This window comes from Pan paniscus, chromosome 3 (genome assembly GCF_029289425.2).
Source record: "Pan paniscus chromosome 3, NHGRI_mPanPan1-v2.0_pri, whole genome shotgun sequence".
In the NCBI taxonomy this organism is placed as follows: Eukaryota; Metazoa; Chordata; class Mammalia; order Primates; family Hominidae; genus Pan; species Pan paniscus.
In genome coordinates, this window is record NC_073252.2 from 97,186,264 (window position 1) to 97,214,166 (window position 27,903).

General features: G+C 36.8%; 1 protein-coding gene across 2 annotated transcripts; it reads right to left on the bottom strand.

The window, feature by feature from the left end:
• Nucleotides 1–2,385: 2,385 nt before the first annotated feature.
• On the bottom strand, nt 2,386–23,030 carry ADH4 (alcohol dehydrogenase 4 (class II), pi polypeptide). Of its 2 annotated transcripts, XM_014344705.4 has the most exons (10): nt 22,920–23,020; nt 21,890–22,029; nt 21,404–21,505; nt 20,266–20,407; nt 17,787–17,874; nt 15,194–15,425; nt 10,243–10,503; nt 5,936–6,071; nt 5,322–5,460; nt 2,386–3,194 (listed from the first exon to the last, which is right to left on the bottom strand). In XM_014344705.4, exons 2-10 carry the CDS (start codon nt 21,962–21,964, stop codon nt 3,170–3,172), a joined length of 1,200 nt encoding a protein of 399 aa, XP_014200191.1. In that variant the 5' UTR covers nt 21,965–22,029; nt 22,920–23,020; the 3' UTR covers nt 2,386–3,169. The 2 variants fall into 2 exon arrangements, with proteins under 2 accessions (XP_014200191.1, XP_003829972.1); XM_003829924.7 differs by lacking the exon at nt 21,890–22,029 and having other exon boundaries at nt 22,928–23,030.
• Between the last annotated feature and the right edge of the window lie 4,873 nt (nt 23,031–27,903).

Below are 27,903 nucleotides of genomic sequence, written 5' to 3' on the forward strand. Positions count from 1 at the left end.
AATTGCATGAGAAAGGCCAACAACCTGTGGGGTGCATTTTAGTCCCACAATGCAACAAAGAAAGCATTTACAGATAAAGTGGCTTCCATTTCTAATGAGAGAGAATCTTAAATAAGCAAGAATATAAGTTTCTACTTTGAGATATTAATTACTATCCTTTCAGCCAAAACTTTCAAAGATGTTTATCTTCTCTCAGAATTCAATACGTGGTAAATCATTTTAAAGAAAACTGATAGGTTTCAGAAATTGCTCCAAGATGAAAGCTAGTCCTTATTACTCTGATCTAAATTATTATGTATCTTACCTGTTTTTTTTCCTTCAACTTTTATTTTAAGTTCTGGTCCAAGGTGAAAGCTAGTCTTTATTACTCTGATCTAAATTATTATCTGATCCTTTTTTTTCCCTTCAACTTTTAAGTTCTGGGGTATGTGTGCAGGATGTGCAGGTTTGTTACATAGGTAAACGTGTGCCATGATGGTTTGCTGCACAGATCAACACATCACTTAGGTATTAAGACCAGCATCCATTAGCTATTCTTCCTGATGCTCTCCCTCCTGCCCCCGAGACAGGCCCCAGTGTGTGTTGTTCCCCATGATGTGTCCATGTATTCTCATAGTTCAGCTCCCACTTATAAGTGAGTACATGTGATGATTGTTTTTCTGTTCCTGCGTTATTTGCCGAGGTTAATGGCTTCCAGCTCCATCCATGTCCCTGCAAAGGACATGATCTCATTCCTTTTTATGACTGCATAGTATCCCATGGTGTATATGTACCACATTTTCTTTATCCAGTCTATCACTGATGGGCATTTAGGTTCTATGTTGTCCTTTTAAACTGTTCATTGTAACATCTCGAGTATAATAATTTGAAACCTTCCATTTTGCTATTTTTGTATACATCTTTTTATCTGTTAAATCTTATAACTATAAATGTTTACTTACTACATTATTTTATAAGTACATCAATTTTTGTAACTTTTAATTGACTATTGAAAATAGCATTAATTAGTGCCAGTTACAGATCAATAGTATTAATTAGTGCCAATTGCAGATCATTAAGCTCAACATTATGTGTTGTAAAAATTATGAAAGATCACTGATCATTAGAGAAATGCAAACCCAAACCACAATGAGATACCATCTTATGCCAGTCAGAATGGTGATTATTAAAAAGTCAAGGAACAACAGATGCTGGTGAGGTTGCAGAGAAAAAGGAATGCTTTTACACTGTTGGTGGGAATGTAAATTATTAGTTCAACCATTGTGGAAGACAGGGTGGTGATTCCTCAAAGATCTAGAGGCAAAAATACCGTTTGACCCAGCAATCCCATTACCAAGTATATCTCCAAAGGAATATAAATTATTCTATTATAAAGATACATGAACATGTATGTTCATTGCAGCACCATTCACAATAGCAAAGACATGGAATCAAACAAAATGCCCATCAATGATAGATAGGATAAAGAAAATGTGGCACATATATGCTATGGTATACTATGCAGCCATGAAAAGGAATGAGATCATGTCCTTTGCAGGGACATGGATGGAGCTGTAAGCCCTTATCCTCAGCAAACTAATGCAGGAACAGAAAAACAAATACTGTGTGTTCCCATTTATAATGGGAGCTGAACAATGAGAATCCATGGACACATGGTGGGAAACAACACACTAGGGCCTATTGAGGGGGTAGGGGGAGGGAGAGCATCAGGAAGAATAGCTAATGGATGCTGGGCTTCATACCTAAATGATGGGTTGATCTCTGCAGGAAACCACCATGGCACACATTTACCTATGTAACAAACCTGCACATCCTGCACACGTACCCCAGAACTTAAAAGTTGAAGAAAAAAAATTATCAAAGATGAAAGGGCAGTTATTTTACAGAGATAGAAACTTGAGAGAGTAGATATGCTTTTATTCTTTTTAAAATATTCACTTAAATAGATTCTGATATCTCCTTCCATGTGATTGCAGTTAATGATAGAGTGGGGCTAAGAGAAAAGAAATTAGCAGATGTTAAAAAGAAAATTATTTAGCAACTTATTTTTAAAAAGTAGCTTGTGGCTTATTGGAACACAAAGTATATAATAATGTTTTATGTATATATGTGTGTATATGTTAATATATATATACACACATAATCACAATTACTATATATTTCATATATATAGTGTATATATATATAATGTATATATGTACACATGTATGTGAAATATAGTGATTTTTTCCAGTAAAAATCTTTTTGTTGTGGGAAATCTTTTCTTTATTTTTATTTAAAACATTTTATATTTTAAGTTTTGTGGGTATTAGGTGTATATATTTATGGGGTACATGAGATGTTTTGATATAGGCATGCAATGTGTAATAATCACATCATGTAATATGGGGTGTCCATCCCCTCAAGCATTTATTTGTGTTACAAACAATCCATTATACTCTTTTAGTCATATTAAAATATACAATTAAATTGCTGTTGACTATAGTCTCCCTGTTGTGCTATCAAATACCAGGTCTTATTCATTCTTTTTAAAAATTTCCAACTTTTATTAAGTTCCAGGGTACATTTGCAGGATGTGCAGGTTTGTTACATAGGTAAACATGTACCATGGTGCTTTGCTGCACAGATCATCTCATCACCCAGGTATGAAGCCCAGCATCCATTAGCTATTCTTCCTGATGCTCTCTCTCTGCCGACTCCCTGCCCTCAACAGGCCCCAGTGTGTGTTGTTCCCCATCATGTGTCCATGTGTTCTCATCATTTAGCTCCCAGAAAATTTTCAACATAGACAAAAGTGGAGAGAAAAGTATAATGAAACTCCATGTATTCATTACCCAATCTAAAAAAATTATAAACATATGGCCAATCTAGTTTTATTTATTATCTCTTCATTCCCCACTTTCAACTTCCCAGAACTAATTTTAAACAATTTCTAAAGATGATATGATTCTATTCATAAACACTAGTTATTATTATTATTTAACATAGGGAATATTCATATATATAACAGGTACAAAGTCTATAATATTTAAAGCTCTTTTATGTTCCCATATTAAATGTAAATATTTGTTTAAACTCATGGCTTTCCTTGGTTCATCAAATCAGGTAATAAATTAACCAGGCAGGTTCACATTCAATCAGATAGTATTCCGAATTGCTCCTGGCATCTTCAAAAGATGAGGATTGTTCGGACGCTGTTAATAACAATAAAACATTAATAAGTATAATTTTCATGATAAATTTAACCAAAGCTCACAAATAAGTTTTGCCTTTTCATTTCAGGATCTGGTCTTCCTTTATAGACATTCACTTTATTAAGCCTAATTTCTTTTATCCCGTCATCCTCTTCCATTCATGGTGTTAATAATATTTTATGCATGTGCTAGTAAACTTGGGGGGAATTGAGGACCCTTACTCACCTTAGGCAGCGTCCTTGTTACTCAGTGGTGCTGTTGAGGAGAATTAGAATGTACCAAGGAGGGAGTCAGGTTTTAGTCTTGGAATAGTCACTGTTCTCGGATCTCCTATAGCTGAGGGCAAAGTTGAGCATCGAAGGAGGGAGTGGGCATCAAAGTTGGTGTGTTGGGATGCAACTTTTTAAGAACCCAGATGTTCTTATTTCTGGGTAACTCCAACATGTAGACACAAAGAGGGGGATAAGCCTCAAGGACAGAGCAGTCCTTATCTCAAACGTTACTGCTGGAACTGTGGAACCCCTGCTATGAGCAGGGTGCTATGCATAAATGTTTTCTTCACCCAGGACTGGAAGACACCCCTACCTGTGGAAGGAGAATCTCTGTGTCCTTTCCTCACTCTGGGGCAGGATCACTACACCTCAACAGGCTAGTCAGTCATTGTATCCCATCCCCTTCCCCCCACTTCCTTGCTTCTTTGCAGTTGGGTGGTAGGAGGGCCTGCCCTCTCTTGTGCTTCCTGTGCCCATATGGTGGACACACCTGATGAGGCCCAACCTCTGCCTTCCTCATTGCCACCTTTCCATCTGTGTGGGCAGTCAGGTGGTATTCTCAGTGGGCCAGAGAAGGAGCAGGAGGCCTCACTCTGGTGTCTACCCGTAGGCTGATTACCAGGGAAGCCTCCTGGGAGAATGTGGGAGACTTGCCCATAAAGCAATGCAGCATTTTCCACCTGGCTGCCACTTAGCATTCCTTATGGGTATATTCCATAATTGAGAATTCTAGGAGAAAAGGTTTGTGTTAGAGGATATGAATACAAGGGTGTGAGGCTCAAACCCCACTCCAACCTCTATCTCCTAACTTGAGGAGTATTCCTTATGGGGATATTGAAGTTGTATAATACATTGCAGGGCTTATATACTAAGTTTACATGGTGTAGCTTAAAAAATAATGCTTGTATTTTCTTTTTATTGAACTTCCTTTTGATATGGTGTGACTGACACGTTTGCAAATTGGGGAGTTCATGTCAGTGGGGATATTTCCTCAGGTTTCTTCCCCAAGAAGTAGTCTGGGTCCTCACACCATGAAACTATCTTCTTCTGCAACATTTATTCCCTGCTTCATATCCCAGTTATTTTAATTTTACTTTAGCCTTTTCCTCCTTTCTTTTGTTGTATCTTCTCTTTTCATTTCTTCTTGGTCCTGCGTCTCCTCTGTGTAACATTGTTCCTAATGTTTTTGACCTTTGTTTCTATTGATCAAGGCTGTGCTTGAACATTTTACCTAGAATCATTGATCCTAGCCTTACTAATCCCCCAACCCCTAGGAATCTTCCAGGTGGAACATTTCTATGCATCAGTTCCTGGGATCCCTGACGTGGGAGCACTGTATAACTAAAATAGTGGATCAGAAGGTATCTTAGAGGAACTCCATGACAAAGCAAGAGAATGAGACAGTTGGGGCATCCTTTACATGTCTGATCCCTGCCACATAGGCATGGTTTTCACCCCATTCTGATTGTGAAGGGTCTGGGGTAGGCACTCTGTGTCAAACTGCAGAACACCACGGTGCTAAACTCAGGGGTACACTGTACTAGAGGGATCTAACATTATACTACACAGAAACCTCTCTTTCTAGGGAGCAGCCCCAACTGAGTTAATGGTTTGTGAAATGGAAATTGTATCAATTTATGCCACCATTCTATATTGTAACAGTGTACAGATGTGCATTATTGAAATGGAAGCTTTTCCCCTCTGAAATGGCCACTATTTAATCTTTTAAGCACATCTAGTACCTGGGATGTGGAAAATGTCAGAAAAAACAAGCTGGTTGCTTCTTAACATCAAAAAGAAAATAGAATCATTGTAAACGTTTTTTAAATCATTCAGTCATCTATTAGTAATGTACCTTTTTCCTTGGTTCATTAGGTCAAATGCCTCACTGATTTTGTCAAAAGGCAGGGTATGGGTCACCAATGCATCCAGATTGAATTTCTTATTCTTATAGTCAGTGACCAGCTTTGGGATAGAATCTACACTTTTCCAACCTGTAATGTGGACAAAATGGGAAATAACGACATGGCACTTGACACGAAGTAGTTTAATCAGCATTTGCTGAATGAATGAAATTATTAAGTCAGATTTGGTTTGCTTCAAATAGATTAAACTCCTTCCATCTTTAATTTTCTGTACTTATATCTATTTTAAAATTTTTCTTTATAAGAAAAATTTAAGATTATTTTCCACTCTATATAAGAAATTATCTCAATAAGGTCAATGTTTATTTTTTGTTCCTCCATGTTGGTTCATTCAAATGCAAATTAAATTTCAATTTGCAAATTATAATTACCTTTTTATATAAATTACTTATAAGTAATTAATAGTTTTTATGTAGTATTTGGATATGCTCTAGGGATTCAATGGTTGAATAAATTATTTTTATTTCTTTTCAATAGCCTTCACTCTAAGAATTTCAGAACTACTAGGAAAAAAATTTAAAGCTATGAAGAAAAAAAAACTGACCACCAAAGAATGTTCCATTTATAGTACGGCCGATTATTAGCTCCTCTGGAAAAATAGTCAATCCTTTGCTACCAGCAGCTACTCCAATGAAAGTACATGATCCCCAGCCTGCGGTTGTACAGTCCAGGGCTGCTTTCTGTGATGGAACACAAAAGAATACTTGAGTCAGTGGAAAAGTAGAATATGAACTCCAGTGTGGCAATGTACAATGCTTTAGAAAAAAATTAATCCAACTCTGCATGTAAGATAATGGGATTCAAGCTAATGACATCATAGTATCATTGTAGATTGAGCCTTGAGGGCCCAGTGTTCCATTACAAATAGAATGTTCAGCACAGTCCAGGTGCAGGTGACTCATGCCTGTAATCCTAGAACTTTGGGTGGCCAAGGTGGGTGGATCACTTGAGGCCAGGAGTTCGAGACCAGCCTGGCCAACATGGCAAAACCCCGTCTCTACTAAAAATACAAAAATTAGCTGGGTGTGGTTGTGCCTGCCTGTAGTCCCAGCTACTCGGGAAGCTGAGGCTGGAGAATTGCCTGAACCCAGGAGGAGGAAGTTGCAGTGAGCCGAGACCACACCACTGCACTCCAGCCTGGGTCACAGAGTGAGACTCTGTCTCAAAAAAAAAAAAATTGTTAGTAAAATAAAAATAAAGATGTCTAAAAAATCAGCATACATTTGTGTGTAAGTAAATAAGTTTTATATTTGCCTCTGCTAAATGTTTAAAGTGTCAGGGTTTGGCACAAAGGTTGTGAGACTGTAAACCCAGCCAAATCTATTGTTGTGTGACTTTTTTTTTTTTTTGACAAATAAGACTAATTTAAAATTGTTAGGTCAATAACAGCAACTGAATCACCTAATTTATCAGCAAAATACCTATGTGTTTAACCTTATGGTTCTTACTTAGGTTTTCACCTAATGTTTAGACTTTAGTTAACAAGGGCCAGGCATGGTGGCTCACGCCTGTAATCCCAGCACTTTGGGAGGCCGAGGCAGGTGGATCACTTGAGATCAGGAGTTCAAGACCAGCCTGGCCAACATGGAGAAACCCCATCTCTACTAAAAATACAAAAAAGTAGCCAGACATGGCAGCATGTGCCTGTAGTCCCAGCTACTGAGGAGTCTGAGGAAGGAAAATTGCTTGAGCCCAGGAGGTGGAGGTTGCGGTGAGCCAGAATCGTGCCACTGCACTCCACTAGGCGACAGATTGAGACTCCATCTCAAAAAAAAAGTTAACAAGGAAATAACTTTAAATAATGGCTAGTTCTGCATAATATCTCAGTTATCAAAAGTTATCTAGATGACTATTAAAAATGAAAAAGTATATGTAAATGAAATAAATGCTTATAAGTGGACTTTTTGTGTAATATAAAATCTGAAAATTATTTTAAATTAAATAATAAATGCTGGATATGTGAGTCATTTCCAATTAAAAAATTATGATATAGGAAAACATGTTTCTAAAATTGTGAAATGATTTCATCTATAAAATGCTTACATCTAACAGTTCAGGATTTCTTGCTTTCTAAGTTTTCATGAAAATTTAAGGTTACTAGGAATAAGAATTCTAATTCATATAGATATATATGAATATATAAATATATAAATAAATAATTGTATTCTCTTTTTTTCTGAGGCAGTCTCACTCTGTTGCCCAGGCTACAGTGGAGTGGCATGATCATAGCTCACTGCAGCCTCAACTTCCTGGGCTTAATTTATTTTCTCACCTTACCCTCCCAAGTAGTTGGTACTATAGGCGTGTGCCACTACACCTGACTAATTTTCGTATTTTTAGTAGAGGTGGGTTTTTGCCATGTTGCCCAGGCTGCTCTCGAACTCCTGGGCTCAAGCAGTCTGCCCACCTCAGCCTTCCAAAGGGCTGGAATTACAGGCGTGACCCACTGTGCCTGGCCTGTATTCTTATTAAAGAATAATTTTACATAATTTGGAGATTATTTTAAAGTTATTTACTTAAAAAGATAAAAAAGTAAGTAGGGGAGAGAAATATAAAGTTATAAATATAAAAATGTATTTTTAATAAAAGGGTTATTAAAAAAGAATAATTTCATATAAAAAAGAATCTTATGGTAAAATCTTGTCCTAAAATAAAATGACTGATTATTTAAAAAGAAAAAATTAGGATAAGTCAAAAGTCCAAGCATGTCATAGATCATCTGTGTAAGTCATAATAAGTTTCATGAAGAGGAATTTATAAAAAAATTTTGTATGTGATTAAATTTGCTGTGATTAAAAGAGGATTATTTAGAATAGTCTTTCTAACATTATTCCCCTATGTTAAAACAAAGTCTCTTTACAGTATTGATTTGCTCTTAATACAATTAAAAGAAACTTAACTTTTATTTTTATAACCTGTTTCTTTTGAAAACTTCTCAAAATCATATGTCAGTTCAACTTTTGCTATGTCTCCCTGCTTTCAGCTTTGTCTCCCCTTGGACTGAGATAACTCTTTTCTTTAGCTTTTTCATCAGCTATTATAAGTTTTTTTCCTCCAGTTCTAACTATTCTTATGGCCTGATACTAAAATGTTTTATCTTAAAGGTCTAGGAGTGAATGTTTTCCTCCAGTACAACTTGATTCTGTACTCTTGGCTTTTCTTGATATGTTTAAATTTTTCAATGTAACCAGAAAATTTCTCATGCAGTTACTAAGAATTATGTATTCCCCTGCTGTACTCATAATCCTGAACACACTTTTCCCATGTCTGATTAAATTCAAGCACTTTTCTCATCAGGTTTATTGAAATGGGCTTCCCATAAGGAGAAGCAGTCACACTACCAGTTTTTCTTTCCATTTCTGGTAACTGACTTAAGAAACAACATTTTACATTTTATCAAAATAATTCCCATGTTGTCTACATTAGGTTTTTAATTACTTTAAAAATAGTGTTAAGGTTTTTACATCCATACATCCTCATGTATTGCCTTTAAAGTCTTTTGATGATCTATTTGGCTAAATAAGTAACTATTGTTTTACAATGACCTATGGTTCTGTTTTAATCAAATATTTTGAGGCCTTTAACATTTTTGACAAACACTTTCAAAATTAAATTCTAAATTAAGTCTCTGACTTATTGCTGGGGGTTATCAAAGCTCTAAAATTAATCACTGCAAAGTTATAAAATCTTTCTACAGCTTCCAGTCAGGTCATAGACTCCAGTATCACTACATTCAGCTCCTTAAAAGGGTCCTTAGCAGGTGTTAGTAAACAATCCTTGTGCTGGTAAGCTACAGGGTGTTGACCCTTGGTTTAGAGGGTTAGAGGTCATTGGAACCTAGAAACATAGCTTTTCCTAGCTATAGAAACTTTTGGTGGGAGAGTAGGTAACTCATCTTTTGGTGATTAAATAAATCCTTCCCTTTCCATTTGGATTCTCTAATATAATTCTGTTCCATAATTGAAAATGACTTTCATGGTATAATAAGTCAGCTTAATAATAGAAGATGCTAACTTTTAGGTCAGTGGTTCTCAACTTGAGAAATTAATTTTTAAAATGTTGTCAGTGGGCCCCCAGCACACAAGAATATCCTGGGTTTGGCCCATTCATTGGTATTGAAAAAGCAACAAAACAACAAAAAACCCCTCAGGAAATTCTAACATATAGCTAGTGTTGAGACTATGTTAATATTAAATATAACAACACATGCACATATTGTTTATTAATTTTAAATATTATATACTGTTAAAGAAAAGATATTCTACATTAACAAATGTTAATATTAATAATGTATATAATGCATAAGATAGCTAAGCAAAATAGGTGTTTATTCCTATTTATGCATTGCAGTTAATTCATCCCTTTATATCTTTTGCTAAAGAATGCTGTCTAATTAATGCACTTGTCATTTTATTTGATTTAATAGTCAAAAGGAACATTTCTCTAATTAAAAATGAAAAAACCCCTAAAATTGTCTCCAAGGAATAGGAATTGGAATTATCATAGAAAACAAAATTAGAAAATATTATCTCCAGACAAATAATATTGAGCTTTTTAAAGGGATCTCAAAAGAAAAATCAACATCTACAAATAATGCTGGTATGGCTTCTTATCACAAGAGAAGACTGAACTCACCAAGACAGTACTGGCATTTGGGGGGACACATTCATGGGCATTGAAGGAAATGGAGTATAGCTGAGGGAATGGGAAATGATTTGTGGCTTATAGTTCTACCCCACTGTCATCCATTTGAAAGTACTAAATACCATAATAAACATAATCCACTTTCCCCTATTATTTGACAGCCAAAGAATACATTGAAAATATGATCCAAGAACAAAATATACATACCATGGTTTCAGATCCACCTGCACAGTCAAGGGCAAAATCCACACCTCCCTTGGTCAATTCAATGATAACTTCCTGGATCGGTTTATGTAAGTCTCTAGGATTGAGGCAGTCAGTGGCTCCCAGGGCTTTAGCCTTTGCAAACTTCTCACTGTTGATGTCAATACCTATGATTCTGGAAGCTCCTGCCGCTTTACAACCCATTACAGCAGAAAGACCCACACCTCCTAGGCCAAAGACAGCACAAGTTGAACCAGGGGTGACCTGCAAGCAGGAAAATTATAAAGTAACTTCTAAAGCAGCCAGTCCCACTTTTTTTCTTTTAAGAGTCAGGAGGAAGTGGGGGCATGAACATATGAATTAAAGACAGCCTGCTATTAAACTCTATGATATAGCCAATGGAGGAAATCTGCCAATGTGAAAATGGATGCATTACTACCTAAATTTGGAGAATTATTTAGTGTTCATTAAGATTATAAGAAACGAACCCAAGTAAAAATAATTCCCTTGTTTTACTTTTTCCCTTCAGTGTTATCTGAACAAAATTTGAAAACCCACACATTCTGAGGGGTTTATTGCTTTCCTTTTGAAATTGGATCACTATTAATTTGACGTCTATATTTCGAATAGGCCTCATTTGGTTGTATTAATATTACAGTGATTTACTTGATCACTCCAAATCACCAGTTTGGAATGAAGTCCAATTTGTTTTGCATGGCATGAAAGGATTTTTATTGTCTGACCTCTATTTACCTTCCAGCATCATCCCCATGATATTCCCAGTACAAGAACTGCGAACAGATTGTTGCAATTTCTTCTCATGCCGTAGTTGACGCTGCTCCCTCAGACTGATGTACTTTTCACCTTATTTTCTTTAATTAAAGTATAACCTATACTCCTAGGCCTGACTTCAAGGACATTCTGTCTATGAAACTTTTCTTGATTTTTCAATCAGAAACCAATGCCTGTCTTTTTGCTTTTCTTGTATCATATAATTTATAACCTGCCTTGATTGTGTGTGTATGTGTGTTTCTTTAAAAGACTGTAAATTTTATGAAGGCAGAAACTTTTTAAATTCCATATTATTGTGAAAGAGTCTTCTGTATATTGAGTCTTTAATAAATATTTGTTTCATTGCATTAAATGGAAATAATAGATAAGATGGTAAGAAAAGATGCTGTAACTGGAATATGTTATTCTACAGACTAGTATAGCAATAGAAAAATACTACATAGAGAGATACTTAATATTTCCTAATGAGGATGCAAAGCTGTTAGGATTAAAACATAAACAAAAGGAAAAGAGAAAATCTGCTCAAGGTAAGTATTAATACATTCTAAATTGGAAACAAAATTACTAAGCAACAGGTAAACTGCAATATTTTCCTTATTTACTATAATATTAGGTATACACACCCCTGGCTTTTGCTACTCAGAGGAAATAATAAATATGTATATATATTGCAATATTGTTCTTATGATGGCTTCTTTACTGTAATGTTGTGGCATGTGTTCAGTATGATTCTTAATATATTTCTCCAGAGTCTCAGTTAAAAAGAGGCTGTGAGTCTCTTAGGAAGTGGAAATGCATTTTTCCCATTGCAGCAATGTAACTAGTAGTTGGATTCTCAGGCTAGCTCACAACAGTGTGTAAATATAATATGCTGCATTACTTGTATTATACAACTGGACCCCTGTGTGTAAAAGTGCCTTTGCTTGCAGAACTTAGGTGGGGTCACTATAAATTGCCCCCACAATTTGCAAGTGGGTCTACACACAGTAGATGATTATCTATCTGCAAGTACCACTGTTAGAGGACATTTCCACACTTCCAAAGGTCTCTGTGTAATGTTGTTTAATTGGCAGTAAAGGATACAAGCACATCAAAAAGAAAGAGGGGTTCTGGTGATGTTGGTGTGTTCTCAATAATTATACAGAGAGGTTGCTTCACTTTTCTTCCCAGAAGTAAGTTAAATTTTACTAAAGCTCTTGCCTTTTGGGCAGAATTACTGATACTTCACTTCCCTTAATTTCTTCCCATCAGATTCATTTCTCTCTGAGCATCTCATGAGGTGGCTTAGCAGCTAGAATCTCTTCCTTAACAGTGAGAAGAACAACTCCTGGAAATTTAGGTCGACTTTGACTGGATTTAAAAGAAAGCTGTACAATTCCACTTCTGTATATACAACCAAAGGAAATGAGATGTTCATACCCATGTTCAATGAAGCATTATTCACAATAGCCAAAATGTGGAACCAATCCTTAAACAAAAGGAAAACAGAAAATCTGCTCAAGGTAAGTTTAATACATTCTAAATTGGAAACAAAATTACTAAGCAACAGGTAAACGGCAATGTTTTCCTTATTTATCAATAATATTAGGTATGCACACCTCTGGCTTTTGCTCCACAAATAGATGAATAGATTAGAAAAATATGATATGTATATACACAATGGAGTACTAATTATGCTTTTAAAAAAATGAAAATCCTGTTATGGTGAAAACATGGATGAACCTGGAGGACATTATGTCAGGTGAAATAAGCCAGGCACAGAAAGACAGATACTGCATGATCTCACTTATATGTGGAAAAGACAAGCTCACAGAAGCAGAGACTAGGATGGTGGTTACCAGAGTCTGGGGGGATAAATGACGAATAGGAGGATGTTGGTCAAAGGATACAAAATTTCGGATAGAGTGGAGGAATAATTTCTGGAATTTCATTGTATGCTATGGTGACTATAATTAATAATAATGTATTGTATATCTGAAAATTGCTAAGATAGTAGATTTTTAATGTTCTCTCCACAAAAAGGTAAGTATATGAAGTGATGGATACATTATTAGCTTGATTTAATTATTCTACAGTGTATATATATATCAAAACGTTAATTGCGTTTCATAAATATATAAATCTTTTTCAATTAAAAATAAATAAGTAATTAAAAAAGAAAGCTGTAGCTGAACCTCTAGTGCTAATGGCCCTTAAAAGGACTGGAGTAGTAGAAGAGGATGGACTGCATGGAGCCCAGCAAAGGAAGACTTGAAGAGTGATACTTCTTCCCTAAGTCTCTAGCGCCATACAGCAGAAAACAGGCTTTGACTGCCATGTGCACATCTGCTGTCAACTCCACCCAGCTACTAGTACCCTTCTCTGATTGTAGTTTGGTTTCTAATACAATTTTTTAATTTTTTTATTAATAAGTAATTGTGTGCGTAAATACATTTTTAAAGGGAGATAACATGCTGATAGCAAAGGGTAGCATTTTTGTCTATGTGGCAGATAAAATTCTCAATGAAGAGTCATACTTTGGTATCTTGCCTACTAGATCAACCTCTTATTGTGGTGAGGCTGACTTTGTTTCCTTGACACTGAACAACTCTAGGTAACCTGATAAAAAGGACTTTCTGGATTACAAAGCCGAGGACCAGGCCTCACCAGGATGTTTTATGCACCTGGTTTTATTTATTCATTCATTGAAAAATTATCAAGCTCCTATTATGTGCCAGGGACAATTCCAGGCTCTGGAGCTATCACAATGAACAACAGAGAGTTCTTGCCCTCAAGGAACAAATAGTACAATAGGACAAAAAAATAAATGGGAGATTTCTCTATAGTGTGATAAGAATGAAGACAGAGGCTGGTGGTGGCTGATGCCTGTAATCCTAGCACTTTGGGAGGTCGAAGTGGGAGGACTGCTTGAGCCTAGGAGTTCAAGACCAGCCTGGGCAACATAGGGAGACCCTGTCTCTATAAAAAATTAAAAAAATAGCCAGGCATCATGGTGCATGCCTGTAATCCCAGCTACTTGGAGGGCTGAAGTGGGAAGTTCACTTGAGCCCAGGAGGTCAAGGCTGCAGTGAGCAATGATCATGCCACTGCATTTTAGCATGGGCAACAGAGTGAGACCCTGTCTCAAAAAAGAAAAAAATTTGGGGTGAAAACTGGGAGGGATACCCAAAGCATGGCTGAGAGCCTGAAGTAGATCTCTGAGAGGAAGTGATAAGTGGAGTCAGCCTGAAGGAGGTAGGGCAGTCTTCTCTGCATTGTTGCTGGAAGCCAAGTGTGGAAAGCCCAGAGACCACAGTGACTGAAGCCTGGAGACTCAGAGTGGAGCCAAGGGAACAGTGAGTGCACAGTGGAAAGGGAGAAGTAGGAAGTCACTGTAGCCTACTGAGGAATTTGAGCTCACCCTGAGGGAAAAATGAAATAATGCAGGAAAAATAAAATCTTTAGACTTGTTGTTTGAAAGACCACTCTGGCTGCATTTTGCGGTTTTGAGTCAGGAATAAAGATTGATGTCAGGGAGGTTCAGATAAGCAGGCTGAGAAGTCCAATTGTGAGATCCCTCTTTGATATCTCTCTAGTTCTAGATCAGATGCTTTGTAAGAGTTTCTAAATTCTAACATGGGATTCCAGGGACACATCTGGTCAACATTACGGCTGCTACCAGAGACCCTCCTTTGAAGCCACAAAGGGACATGATGAGTAGCAGAAATGAATTACTACTGATGGAGGGAGATAAATCTGTAGCAACAGGGAGAAGACAGGGGTGGTTGTGTGAAGATGGAAGTGAGTTTCTGTCATTTTTGTTGCCCTTTGACTGAGTCAGCTGTCCTAGGATGAGCATTCATCCTTAGGAGACATATTTAAACAGGCTGTATTTAAATCAGGGAAGATCTATAACCTAATATGTTAGTATAGTATAAGAACATATGCTGGGTCAATTATATGTAGGCTACTGGGCCAGATGTTTTACATATATAATATTATTCAATTATCCTCATAAGTATTTGTAGTAGATATTATTCTAGAGGGATTAAATAACTTGCTTAAAATCACAGAGGTAATAAATGACACAGCCACAGTTTGAAGATAACTAATTCTAGTTCATCTGTATCACACTGCCTCCTAGTAACTTCTGTTTTACACAAACTGGTGTTTAACCATTTACCTTGGCATTGTTGATTGCAGCCCCATAGCCAGTTGAAAACCCACATCCAAGCAGACAAACTCTCTCTAAATTTGCGTCATCATCTATTTTGGCAAGATTGATATCTGACACCACAGTGTACTGAGAGAATGTACTGGTTCCAAAGAAATGGTAAACTGGTTTTCCTTTGCAGGTAAACCTGCTGGTTTTGTCTTCCATTAGTTGTTGATCACTAGCAGGACTTTTGAGATTACTAGAAAATTAAAAAAAAGAGTGATACAAATAAAGAAAAGTTATAATAAATGGAACACTGATCATTTTCCTACAAAATATGTTGAGCATTATATATTTTTGATGACAATTTACAAGACAGAAAAATTAAGGAAACAACAAGACTTTTCACAAAATATAGTTTGTTGGATAACAGCAAATTTTAAAAATAACAGCAACAATTTTTTAAAAAGTGACAGGGTGTCATTTTGTCACTCAGGCTGGAGTGCAGGGAACAATTTTTTTTTTTTTAGACGGAGTTTTTACTCTTGTTGCCTAGGCTGGACTGCAGTGGCACAATCTCCGTTCACCGCAACCTCCGCCTCCCGAGTTCAAGCGATTTTCCTGCCTCAGCCTCCCGAGTAGCTGGGATTATAGGCATGCACCACCACGCCCGGCTAATTTTGTATTATTATTATTATTTTTTTTTGAGACGGAGTCTTGCTCTGTTGCCCAGGCTGGAGTGCAGTGGCGCGATCTCAGCTCAATGCAACCTCCGCCTCCCGGGTTCAAGGAACTCTCCTGCCTCAGCCTCCCGAGTAGCTGGGACTACAGGCACGCACCACCAGGCCCGGCTAATTTTTGTATTTTTAGTAGAGATGAGCTTTCATCATGTTGGCCAGGCTGGTCTCGAACTCCTGACTTCGCTATCCACCCGCCTCAGCCTCCCAAAGTGCTGGGATTATAGGTGTGAGCCACCTCGCCTGGCCCTAATTTTGTATTTTTAGTAGAGATGGGGTTTCTCCGTGTTGGTCAGGCTGGTCTTGAACTCCTGACCTCAGGTGATCTGCCAGCCTTGGCCTCCCAATGTGCTGGGATTACAGGCATGAGCCACCGCACCCGGCCAGGGAACAAACTTTTATTGAATGCTTTTGTGTACCAGAAATGCTTTTAAGGGCTTTACATGTATTAACTCTTAAAACATTTTTGTTGTGGAAAATTTGAACATGTATAAAAGTAGAAGGAATAGCATAATGAACCCTTATGTGTCCATGTCCCAGCTCCAGTAACCATCAATTCATGGCCAGTCAGGTTTCATCTATTATTCCTCCACAATATCTGCTCCCTCCCCCACATTGGAATATTTTGAAGCAAATCCCAGATATCACGATTTCATCTGTAAAAACATTACCATATATCTCTAAAGGATTACTTTAGGTCCACATTTTTGTTGTCTCTTAATTATCTTAAATTATAGATCCCTTCTCCCTCTCTTTTTCCCCTTGCAATTTATTTGTTGAAGAAATTGAATCATTTGTCCTATAGAGTTTTCCTCATTCTGAAGTTTGCTCATAACATTCCTGTAATCTGGTTGAACATATTTCTCTATCCCTGCATCCCCTCATAAATTAGTATTTTTGATCTAAACACTTGATCTGATTCAGATTTTATATTTTTGTGGTAATACTTTATAGGTGGTATCGTATATTTCATTTGGAATATAATTATCTCTTTTTATAACATTTATTAGAAAGAATTTATTGGTATTGCCTAAATCCATTATTTCATTAAAGCTTTGCAAAAAAAAATTAGTTCTTTGAATATCTGGAACAAGTCTATGAAGCAGGCATTATTTTGCTCCTCATTTTATAGATGAAAAAATTGAGGCACAGTAATAGATGTAAGAGTAGTACAATTTTAGCTTCTTAAATAACTGCTTTCAATTAGTGTTAAGGATGAAAGGATCCTTCTGTAGTCTAGTAAAGCAAAAACAAGATGATCAAGATTTTAGACTCCAGAGCCATACTGCCTGGGTTAAAAACCTGGCTCTAAGACTTATAGCTATGTTGCCTGGGAGTAAATTACTTTACTGTGCCTTATTGTATCCCTCTCTCATCCCTGTAGAAGTAGCTATTATTCTGAATTTGGCATTTATTATTTCAGTGATTTGTTTATGCTTTTACTACATATACAAATAACCATAAGAAAGTATAGTATTGTTTTTGTATATGACACTTTACTAAATATTCCTTCAGCAATTTGCTTATTTCCCTTAACATTATGTGTGTGAGATTATTTTATGTTAATACATGCAGCTCAAGTTTAGCCATTTTTATTGTTGTGTAGTAGTCCATTGTGCTACTACATAGCAGTTTTAAAATTCATTCTCTTTCTGATGGACATTTGTGCTGTTTTAAATTGCTTACTCTAATAAACAGTGTTACAAAGAACATTCCAGCACATGTTTCTTTGTGTGCACTTGCAATAGTATCTTGTACACACCTAGGATTAGAATTAGTGGGTGGAAGGTTTGCACCTCTTCAAGGCCATTTAGGTAATGTCAATATGCTTTCCAAAATATTCATTCAAATTTATACTAATACTAACAGTGTAGAGTGCTTACCTGATTTTCCCACACAAATTTGTGAGTGGACTCAGACAAAACTTGCATTTTCTACATAGAGGTGCATAAAGTGGAATTACTTTGTCACCTAGAAAGAAAGGCCATATGTTGGATGGTGCCTAAGGTGTTACTTATAGCTTCTACCAGATAAATCAGTGGAAAACACCTTTTCTTTATAGTATACATTTTATATTCAGTGGAAAGTATAGGTGGCTACAGTATTTCATTACCTTACAAGACTGCAGATTCCCCAACGTATTGCATATATTGTATTTTTTTAAAAATTACTCTGCTAGGCAGTCCAGCAACAAATCTATGTTGATATCATCAGATACAGAACTCTGGGACTTTGCTGTCATTGTGACTCTCTGCATCATGACTATTGTTTATTACATTTCCAAACACCATGTACGAAACATAACATCCTTAGATAATAGGAGAGGTAAACAATTATAGGCTAGGTATAAACTTTATATCATTGCTATGTTTCACCTTTAGATTCACTTTCAAATTCCACATTTTTCCACTTTTTAATAAATTCCAATTTAATAGTGACTTCTGTGCTTCGATGCCTGAGGTCTAATGATGATAATTCACATTCATTCAACATTTAATACATACCACGCACCATTATAACTACTTACATGTATTATTTCAGAACTTAATTCTCAGAGCAACTCTTTGAGATGAGCCCTATTTTTATTCACACTATAGAAAACAGAAATCTGAGCTGAATCACAGAAAAGTGACATAACTGGCCAAGATCACATAGCCAGTAAGTGGCAGAGCTGGGGCTAAAGGGATTATATTGGCCAGACTCCTTCATTGACACAAAATTTTGGGAAGCAATTTGTTTGTACAATCTTTTTTGGAATGGAAAGATACTAATATACCTCTAACTTTGGAGTATTCTCATTAAAAGAGAAAAGAGTGGCACGGTTCATCTGGCCTGCCAAATGAGGATTACATAGCCCATATTCCAGTATCTGGAGGATCTGTTGTAAAATGTGGAGTAAATAATTTCAGCTATTGGTGTGCTTCATTTAGGTATTATCTTTATCTTACAAACTTCCAAAAAAACACTTCAGCTAACATTGACATATATATAATATTTCTCACTAAAGCTACCTCTAAGTCCTCATTCTTTACATAGTTTCCTGTTAATATTAAAATAGTTTGCTTTTTTATATAGAAGTTATTATAACATGTCATTTAAAAACCTTTTATTTTACACCAGGTGCAGTGGCTCACATCTGTAATCCCAGTGCTTTGGGAGGCTGAGGTAGGCAGATCACCTGAGGTTGGGAGTTCAAGACCAGCCTGGCCAACATGGTGAAACCCTGTCTCTACTAAAAATACAAAAATTAGCCAGATGTGATGGCTTATGCCTGTAATCCCAGCTACTCTGGAGGCTGAGGCACAAGATTTGTGTGAACTTGGGAGGTGCAGGTTGCAGTGAGCCAAGATCGTGCCACAGCACTCCAGCCTGGCACAGAGTGAGACTCTGTTTCGAACAAAAAAAAAAGTCTGGGCAAGGTGGCTCATGCCTGTAATCCCAGCACTTTGGGAGGCCGAGGTGGGTGGATCACCTGAGGTCAGTAGTTCGAGACCAGCCTAGCCAACATGGTGAAACCCCGTCTCTACTGAAAATACAAAATTAGCCGGGTGTGGTGGCACATGCCTGTAATCCCAGCTACTCGGGAGGCTGAAGCAGGATAATTGCTTGAACCCAGGAGGCAGAGGTTGCAGTGAGCTGAGATCATGCCACTGCACTCCAGCCTGGGTGACAGAGCAAGGCTCCATCTCAAAAAAAAAAAAAAAGGAAAAACAACACCTTTAATTTTAGATTTAGGGGTACATGTGCAGGTTTGCTATATAAGTAAACTTGTGTCATGGAAGTTTGGTGTACAGATAATTTTGTCACCCAGGTACTAAACATAGTACCCAATAGTTATTTTTCTGAGCCTCTCCTCCCTCCATCCTTCATACTTAAGTAGGACCCAGTGTGCCTGTCATTGCCCCATTTGTGTCCATGTGTTCTCATTATTTAGCTCCTACTTATAAGTAAGAACATTCAGTATTTGGTTTTCTGTTCCTACAATAGTTTGCTAAGGATAATGGCTGACAGCTTCATCCATATTTCTGCAAAGGACATGATCTTGTTCTTTTATAAGGTGTCATTTGTTAAACATGGAAGTTTCAGTTAGAGCTAACCTCGTAACTTTGCTTCATGGGACAGTTTCTCAGTGCTATATGTAAATAAAGTGACCACATTTCCTAGATTTTATTAGACAATTCTGATTTCAAATATTCTGTCCTATTGCTAGACTGTGATAAATTGTGTCTCTCGTTTTACTTTGGAAAAGATGGTCCCCTTTTGTAAATAGAGATCAATTAGAGCATGCCAAGCCAGGACTCTATCAATAATTATCTCTGAAATATTGTGACATTTCCATTTTTTCGGAATAAAATAAAATACCTGGTTTGACGTTGGTCACTCCTGGCCCAATACTTTCCACGATACCTGCAGCCTCATGGCCAACGATCACTGGGAAAGCTAGGCCCTCAAATTTAGAAGCGATAACAGTGGCATCAGTATGGCACAGGGAGGTAGCAATGATCTACAAGGCAATCACAGACTTGAATTGTGTTTCTGCAACTATATTATTGGGCTGGATGTTACATATAATATTAGGCTTGATATCATTTAAAAACTTTATAAGACTTCTAGAACTCAATAAAAGAATCACCTTTTGAAAAAAGAACCAATAAAAATATACTGGGTTAGATTATTTTCCTCTTATAATGCGTCTTTGTTTTCTACCTTTTGCTGTTGTCAGAAAATCATAAAAGAGATAGGATTGGCAGTTATTGCCTCCAGGAGAGGAAAAAATCAAAGGTAATAGGGCTTATTGAAATGAAGTTGAGGTAATATACCTTTTACAGTTGAGAGAACAATATCAAATCAAGGATTGTCTGAATTAATTACCAATGTATACCTATATTCTTCTTTAAGGTTCTGTCAGTGAGAATGTCCCATTCACTCTCATGTACAGACTCTTAATGTGGGGGTCCTCAAGGAAAATATAAGCCTGGTCAGCTTGGGAAAAATGGGGAAATTGTCCAAACTTGCCATCAGTGATCTCACTCCATTCCATGCACTCTCTTCTCCCTGTGACCTACTCCTGTCCCTTCCTCTGGATACCCAGGACCCTTCGGCTGCCTAGGGCAGCACGTCAGGTTTTTTCTTCTGTCTTATTTTCGATCAAATTGTCTATCTTCCTTTTAATAACACTTTCAAATAATTAGCAATTGGAAAGCAAAAAGAAAACCTAACTAATTCAAATCCAAAGTGAATTCCTTTGTCTGATTCTTAGGGTAAATGATTAATGTTAAGATCAATTAAATTTTAAGCCCATTATTTGAAAATTACTAAAATAATGGATGATTTATTCCTTTTTGGGATAATGCCTGTTTTTGACTGAATCTAAAAATACAGCTTCCCTGTACTAGAAACTCCAAGGCCTCTGAATCATAGCACAGAGGATTGACCTGACAGAAGCCAGGTCTCCACTTGGGGCCCTGTCTGTTCCCACCCAAGGAAAGTCTCCACTTACCTGAATGCGAACTTCATGAGCCTTGGGGGGAGCTACTTCAACCTCTTCAATGCAAAGGGGCTTGCCTGCTTCCCAGGCGATGGCTGCTTTGCATTTAATAACCTGAAAGAGAGAAAGAAAAGGAAGAAGGAGATAGAGATAGAGATTTTGACAGGGTTGGGGGTAGGAGAGAGGAGATCATGAGAAAAAATTAGAATATATTGATACTGTAATTTCATGACAAAGAGTTAAAGAGTTTGTAGCTGGATCTTATAGATATTATTTTAAAGACAAGGGATCTTAAAGAAAAATAAGAAGTTAAATTCTACATTATAGTCATTACATTTTTTATTTCTTGAAAAAAAAACAGGTGTATTAAAGTTTACCTTGATATAATGTCTCAAGTTTTTCCGTCTATAACAGAGAGAATAGATTTATGGAGTTTGAATAAGGTAGATGGCCTATAAAAATCTATTGAGTGAACTGTTTGAAATCAGCTCTGATTACCTGAGTCAGATAATTGCTGGAGAATAGATGTGTTTTACATCTTTGCAACTCGAAGTGTGGTCCTTGGACAAGCATTTATTCACATCACTTGGGAATTTGTTAGATATGAAAGCCCTGCCTCAAATCCACTAAATCAAAATCTGCATTTGAACAATATCCCCAGAGAATTCATTAAAAGTCTGAGAAATGAGGCTTACATCATTATTAAATTTATCTGTAGGATATAAATTAAATAAAAATTTCATCTAATTGTAAGAATTTGGGTAAAGATGAATGAACAGAAATTAAATATTTAGGATTCTATAATCCCAATTTTTTCTAGCCTCAAATTATATTTTTAATTTCAAATATAAGCAACATTGAAAGAAAGTAGAAAGAAACAAACCTATAATCTTCTGTTCTAACACTACTGTGCTTACATTTGGTATACTTTTCCCAAAGTCTTTGGCCACATTAATGTCTATTTTTCAATAGTTACATAATTTTGAATTATGTTTTTGAATATTATTTATTTTGTTTCAAATGAAGTATATATTAATTACAGGAAGTTTCAAAATGCCAAGGCCTATCAAGTTTTTAAAGACAAAAAATAGAATAAGATTCATCTGTAAGCTCATCACCCACTTTATGCTTTTGATGCAGATTCTTCGAGTATCCCCAAATAAGATACATTGTCCATAGTCTTTTGTAATATACTTTTTCTACTATTAATATACTGTGAACATTTTCCCATATTCTCCTGCAACATTATTTGTAACATATGCATATTATATTTTATGGTTACAGCACAGTTACTTAAATCTCTCTTCTTTTGGCCATTTAAATAATATTAATATTAACTGAACACCCTTGTAATAAACATTTTGGCAATCCACAGTTAATTTCCCTAGAATAAATTCCTGGCATAGGGGCCACTCATATCCTTTTGATCAACTGTAAGTCACTGCTTCCTGAGTTCCTGAAGGAAGCTTCTTTTAGCCAAACATACAAGGACATAGAAAAGCACAAACTGAACAAAGATACAGCTTACTTGCTTACTTTGCCCTTGGTGCCCATTTTTCTTTGGGAAACTGTGTTGGAAGTTTCTTTCTGAGTTAAGAAAGCTTCAAACTCCTACCCAGGGAGTTCCGTGTCCTATAATGAGCTGTCTTTGAATAAATACCATTCATGTTGCTTAATTCTCCAATCACTTTCTTTTCTCCTTTGTTGCTGTAATTCACAGCCCTGCCGGCCTCTTACCACATCATTTGTACTATTGGACTTCAGCTGCAAACCCCATTGCTCCCAGTGAGCTCCAAGATTTTTTAATTTCTTTTTTCTTTTATTGAAAAATATAAAATAATAGAGAAAAGCCCATTAAACATATAAAGATGAATTAACAAATAATTATGAAGTAAAGGAAATTTCTACTCCTCAGAATCACCTATTTAACTTACCTGTTCTTCTCCTTCACAACCCTGATAATCACTTCCTTGCATATTTAGTGGTTTACTACCTATTTAAGCTTCTCTATCCAATAGTTTAATCTAGCAAAGCCTTTTTATGAATGGAATCATAGTGTATGTATTGTTTCATGTCTTTTTTCTCCCCTCTACTCTATGTGAGAATCATTCACATTGCCTGTGGCTGTAGCTTATTTTCATTACTCTAGAATATTCCAGTGTATGAATTGAACATAATTTATTCATCCATTTTCCTTTTTGCTGTTTTTTTTCCTCTTTGCTTATGATGAATTAGTGGTTACATACAAATTCTTTTCATGTACTTGGTTGCACATATGCTTGAGTTGCCTTAAAGAAAATTCAGAACTGATATTCAGCCAGTACCCACTATGAAGGCCATGCCAATTATCAAAATATTGAAGTATTTTTATTCAGCTTGGTAAAAAGTCACTATCCCAAATCCCCAAGTTCCCCTTCAACTCTGTTGCAGCCCTGGGGGCCCCTATTTAGTCACTGCTAAGGAGCTACTCTTTTTGTCCCACCTGATGTGTGAGTCCATCAACCAGCCCTGATGGTTCTGGGTCTCTGGCTGTCCCCCTAAAACAGAGTAGTCCCTGGAACCCCAGTAGATAAATACCTAGTGTCCATCTGACCTCCTGTGGCTGTGGCCTCCAGTGCTGTGGGTCAGAACTCCCCTGGAGTCACATGTATATGGCCATTTGTGAGAAATGGAGTTTCCTTTCTGTACTGGTTGTTAAATATTTTTTGACTAGGAGTGGAATTAAAGTCTTCAACTTTAATAGGCAAGGCCAAGGAATTTCACAGAATGGCTTCACCTACCCCCAGCAGTGTATGAGAGTCCTCGTTGCTCCACATCCTCACCCATGCTTGGAATTGGCAGACTTTAAAAATCTTCTTAATCTGGTCGTGTGTAAAGATATCTAATTCTGTTTTTAATTTGTATTGATCTGATTATTAATAAGGATAAGCACCAGTCCTGTACTGGAGTCAGCTCATACTAATTTTGTTGTGCTTATTCTATTAACTACTGAGAGATGTTTAGAAATCATTATGATTACTCTAATTATCATTACACATTGTATGTGTGTACTGAAGTATCATAGGTACTTCACAAATATGTACAATTCTTTCTGTACATATTAAAATTAAAAATAAAAATGAATAAATAACAAAATTATTTTAAATAACTAAAAATAAAAAGAAACAAAAATACATCATTATTATGAATTTGTTAATTTCTGAGAGTACTTTTTTTTACTTTACATATCTTGAAGGTTGATATTACGTGCATGCAAGTATTCTGTGTTCCATGTGTTTTAAGAAATTTAACGACATTTTTACTATCTTTCCCTGGCAGTGTGTTTTCATTATCTACATTATTTCTTTTAATAGTCCCCTAGTATTCCACCATCTCTTAAATATTTCAGTTGTTCTATTAAACTTTTAGAAAGCGTAATTTATACTTTGCTTCCACTTTTTCACTAACCACATTTCACTCAACTTGTTTGATTTCCATCTCCTTGTTCTATTGAAACTGTTTTCCCCAATGCAATGCATGAGTTTTTTTCAGTTTGCTCTGATTGGAACATCTACTGTGGCCAACTAACCCCTTATATTTCCTTAAGGTGTGTCTCCAGGTTCCTATCTTGCATCCCCACTCTTTCTATTTGGATATGGTCTTTTTCCTTTTTGAATCTCTGTAGCACTCGTGTTTGCATGACTCTTCAGGCTTATACACAAATAGGCAAATGAAGCAAAGTAAGTTTTGCTTCATTTTGTCTCATGTTCTGTTACTTGTGCCTTTTTTGACAACATGTTTCCTACCTGTAGCCTCCTTAACTGTAGAGATTGTATTTTATTTACATTTCATATCCTGAAGAGTATACTTCAGAGCCCCGAAAAAATACTAGGTGATTACTAAATGCTGGTCAAATTGAATAATGACCTTGGAAACACAATTGGAATTAACACTCTTTTCTGAATGCTTGATATCTGTCTTTTCTTGGTCTTTCCTTCTGTGCTGCACTTTGATAAACTTCTTTGAAGGTAAAGACGGTCTTTTCCTTTCTATAAATATCAAAGGACCTGCTGAGAATTGTTTTGAGAGGAGAAGGGAGAAGAGGTTTCAGAATAGTAAATCCTGGGCATTTGAATGTGAGGGCTTCTCCTAATGGAAAAAAAGAAAATCATGGATTCTTCTTATGAGAATGGTTTTACCTTTTGTGACTTTTCATTTTTGGGCTTCTAGATGTTTTCAAAATTCCCAATGTTATATATACCTTTAGAAATATAATTTCTCTCCCATTATATTAGCATAAATAATAATATTTTATAATATTCCATCATTCTCAACTTGAATACCCAAATAGCACATTTGAAACCCAAGATGTTTCAAATTGAACTCATTGGGTTTCTGCACCAACCACTCCTTTTTTTTGTTTTTTTGTTTTTTTTTTTGAGATGGAGTCTTTCTCTGTCACCCAGGCTGGAGTGCAGTGGCGTTATTTCGGCTCATTGCAAGCTCCGCCTCCTGGGTTCACACCATTCTCCTGCCTCAGCCTCCCGAGTAGCTGGGACTACAGGTGCCCGCCACCATGCCCAGCTTTTTTTGTTTTTTTGTATTTTTAGTAGAGACGGGGTTTCACCTTGTGTTAGCCAGGATGGCCTTGATCTCCTGACCTCGTGATCTGCCTGCCTCGGCCTCCCAAAGTGCTGGGATTACAGGCGTGAGCCACTGTGCCCAGCCTCTTTTCTCCTTATTTTTAAAATAATTGTTTATTTTCTACATCTAATGACATCTCTCCTAGATTCTAAAACTTTCCTTTTCATGTTAAAATCTCTGTCATCAGTTGCTTCTTACTATTGATGGCATGTCATAGTTTAATTAGCACCATTTTTCTTTCATAATGGTACATAAAATTATGGCATATCTGACAATTGATGTCTTAGCCCTGATAAGGTAGAGTAGTTGTAAAAATGTATAGATTGCAATTCCTCAGCATTTCACCCATTTGTCTTTTTTTTTTCTTTGAGACAGAGTCTTGCTCTGTCTCCCAGGCTGGGGTGCAATGGTGCAATCTTGGCTTACTGCAACCTCTGCTTCCTGGGTTTAAGCGATTCTCCTGCCTCAGCCTCCTGAGTAGCTGGGATTACAGGTGTCCACCACCATGCCCAGCTAATTTTTGTAATTTTAGTAGAAATGAGGTTTCACCATGTTGGCCAGACAGGTCTCGAACTCTTGACCTCAGGTGATCCGCCTGCCTCGGCCTCCCAAAGTGCTGGGATTACAGGCAAGTCACCATGCCTGGCCCATTTGTCTTTTTCACCCTACACTTCTACATTATGGTTCATTTCCTCACTGTTTCTTTTTTCCTGTTTAAAAAAAAATTGAGATAAAATTTACCATTTTAACCATTTCAAGGTGTACAACTTACTGTTTTCAAAATATATTTACAATGTTATGCAACTATCACGACTACTAGTTCTAGAACATTTCTTTTTTTTTGAGATGGAGTCTTGCTTTGTCACCCAGGCTGGAGTACAGTGGTGTGATCTCGGTTCACTGCAACCTCTGCCTCCTGGGTTCAAGCGATTCTCGTGCTTCAGCCTCCTGAGTAGCTGGGACTACAGGCACCTGCCACCACACCTGGCTAATTTTTGTATTTTTAGTAGAGACAGGGTTTCATCATGCTGGCCAGGCTGGCCTTGAACTCCTGACCTCAGGTGATCCACCTGCCTTGGCCTCCCAAAGTGCTAGGATTACAGGCAGGAGCCACCATGCCCGGCCAGAACATTTCAGTCACCCAAAAGAGGCCCCATATGTGCTAATTCCTCCTTCCATTTAGCTTCTGGCAACCACTAATCTATTTTCTGTTTCTATTGATTTGCCTATTCTGGACATTCCTTGAAAGGGACTAATAATGCTGGAGAGTGCTGAAAATGCTGAAATGCTGAAAAGTGGTGGACATGTTAGGGCAGCAGGAGCCTAGGAGAGCCAGAGTAACATCATTTTCAAATAAGCTCTATCTTAAAACTAGCAAGGCATATTCCTTGCCAGTCATGACCTATGGTCCTAAGATGTTTACCACTAAGGAAGCAGCTTCGTAATGCCTGCAAGGACAAAGTCCTACAACAGAAAAGTCCAGATGTTACAACACCTATAACAATATATGCTTTCAAGATATAGTTATGCTTCGATGGACTTACACATTAAGATATCAAGGATAGTTTTCTTTAAATCAGTAGAATAATACATTTAGTCATGCTGTCAGCCCACCTGCACATAGGCACAGCTTAGTTTAATCTTTACATAGGCAAGACCCCTATATAAGAAAAACTTAAAGACAGTGCATTCCTCTGCTTTCATTTTGAGGATGCTTTACTGGGTGACAGAGTGGCTTTCAGTAAACTATCTCTTCTCACAGAAATCTGAGACTCACCTTGAATTCCTTCCTGGGTGAGATCCAAGAACCTTTTCTTGGGGTCTGGATCTTGAAAAGACCCCTTTCTAGCATCATCTTCTGGGGACACTATAAAAGGACCTTAAGATGT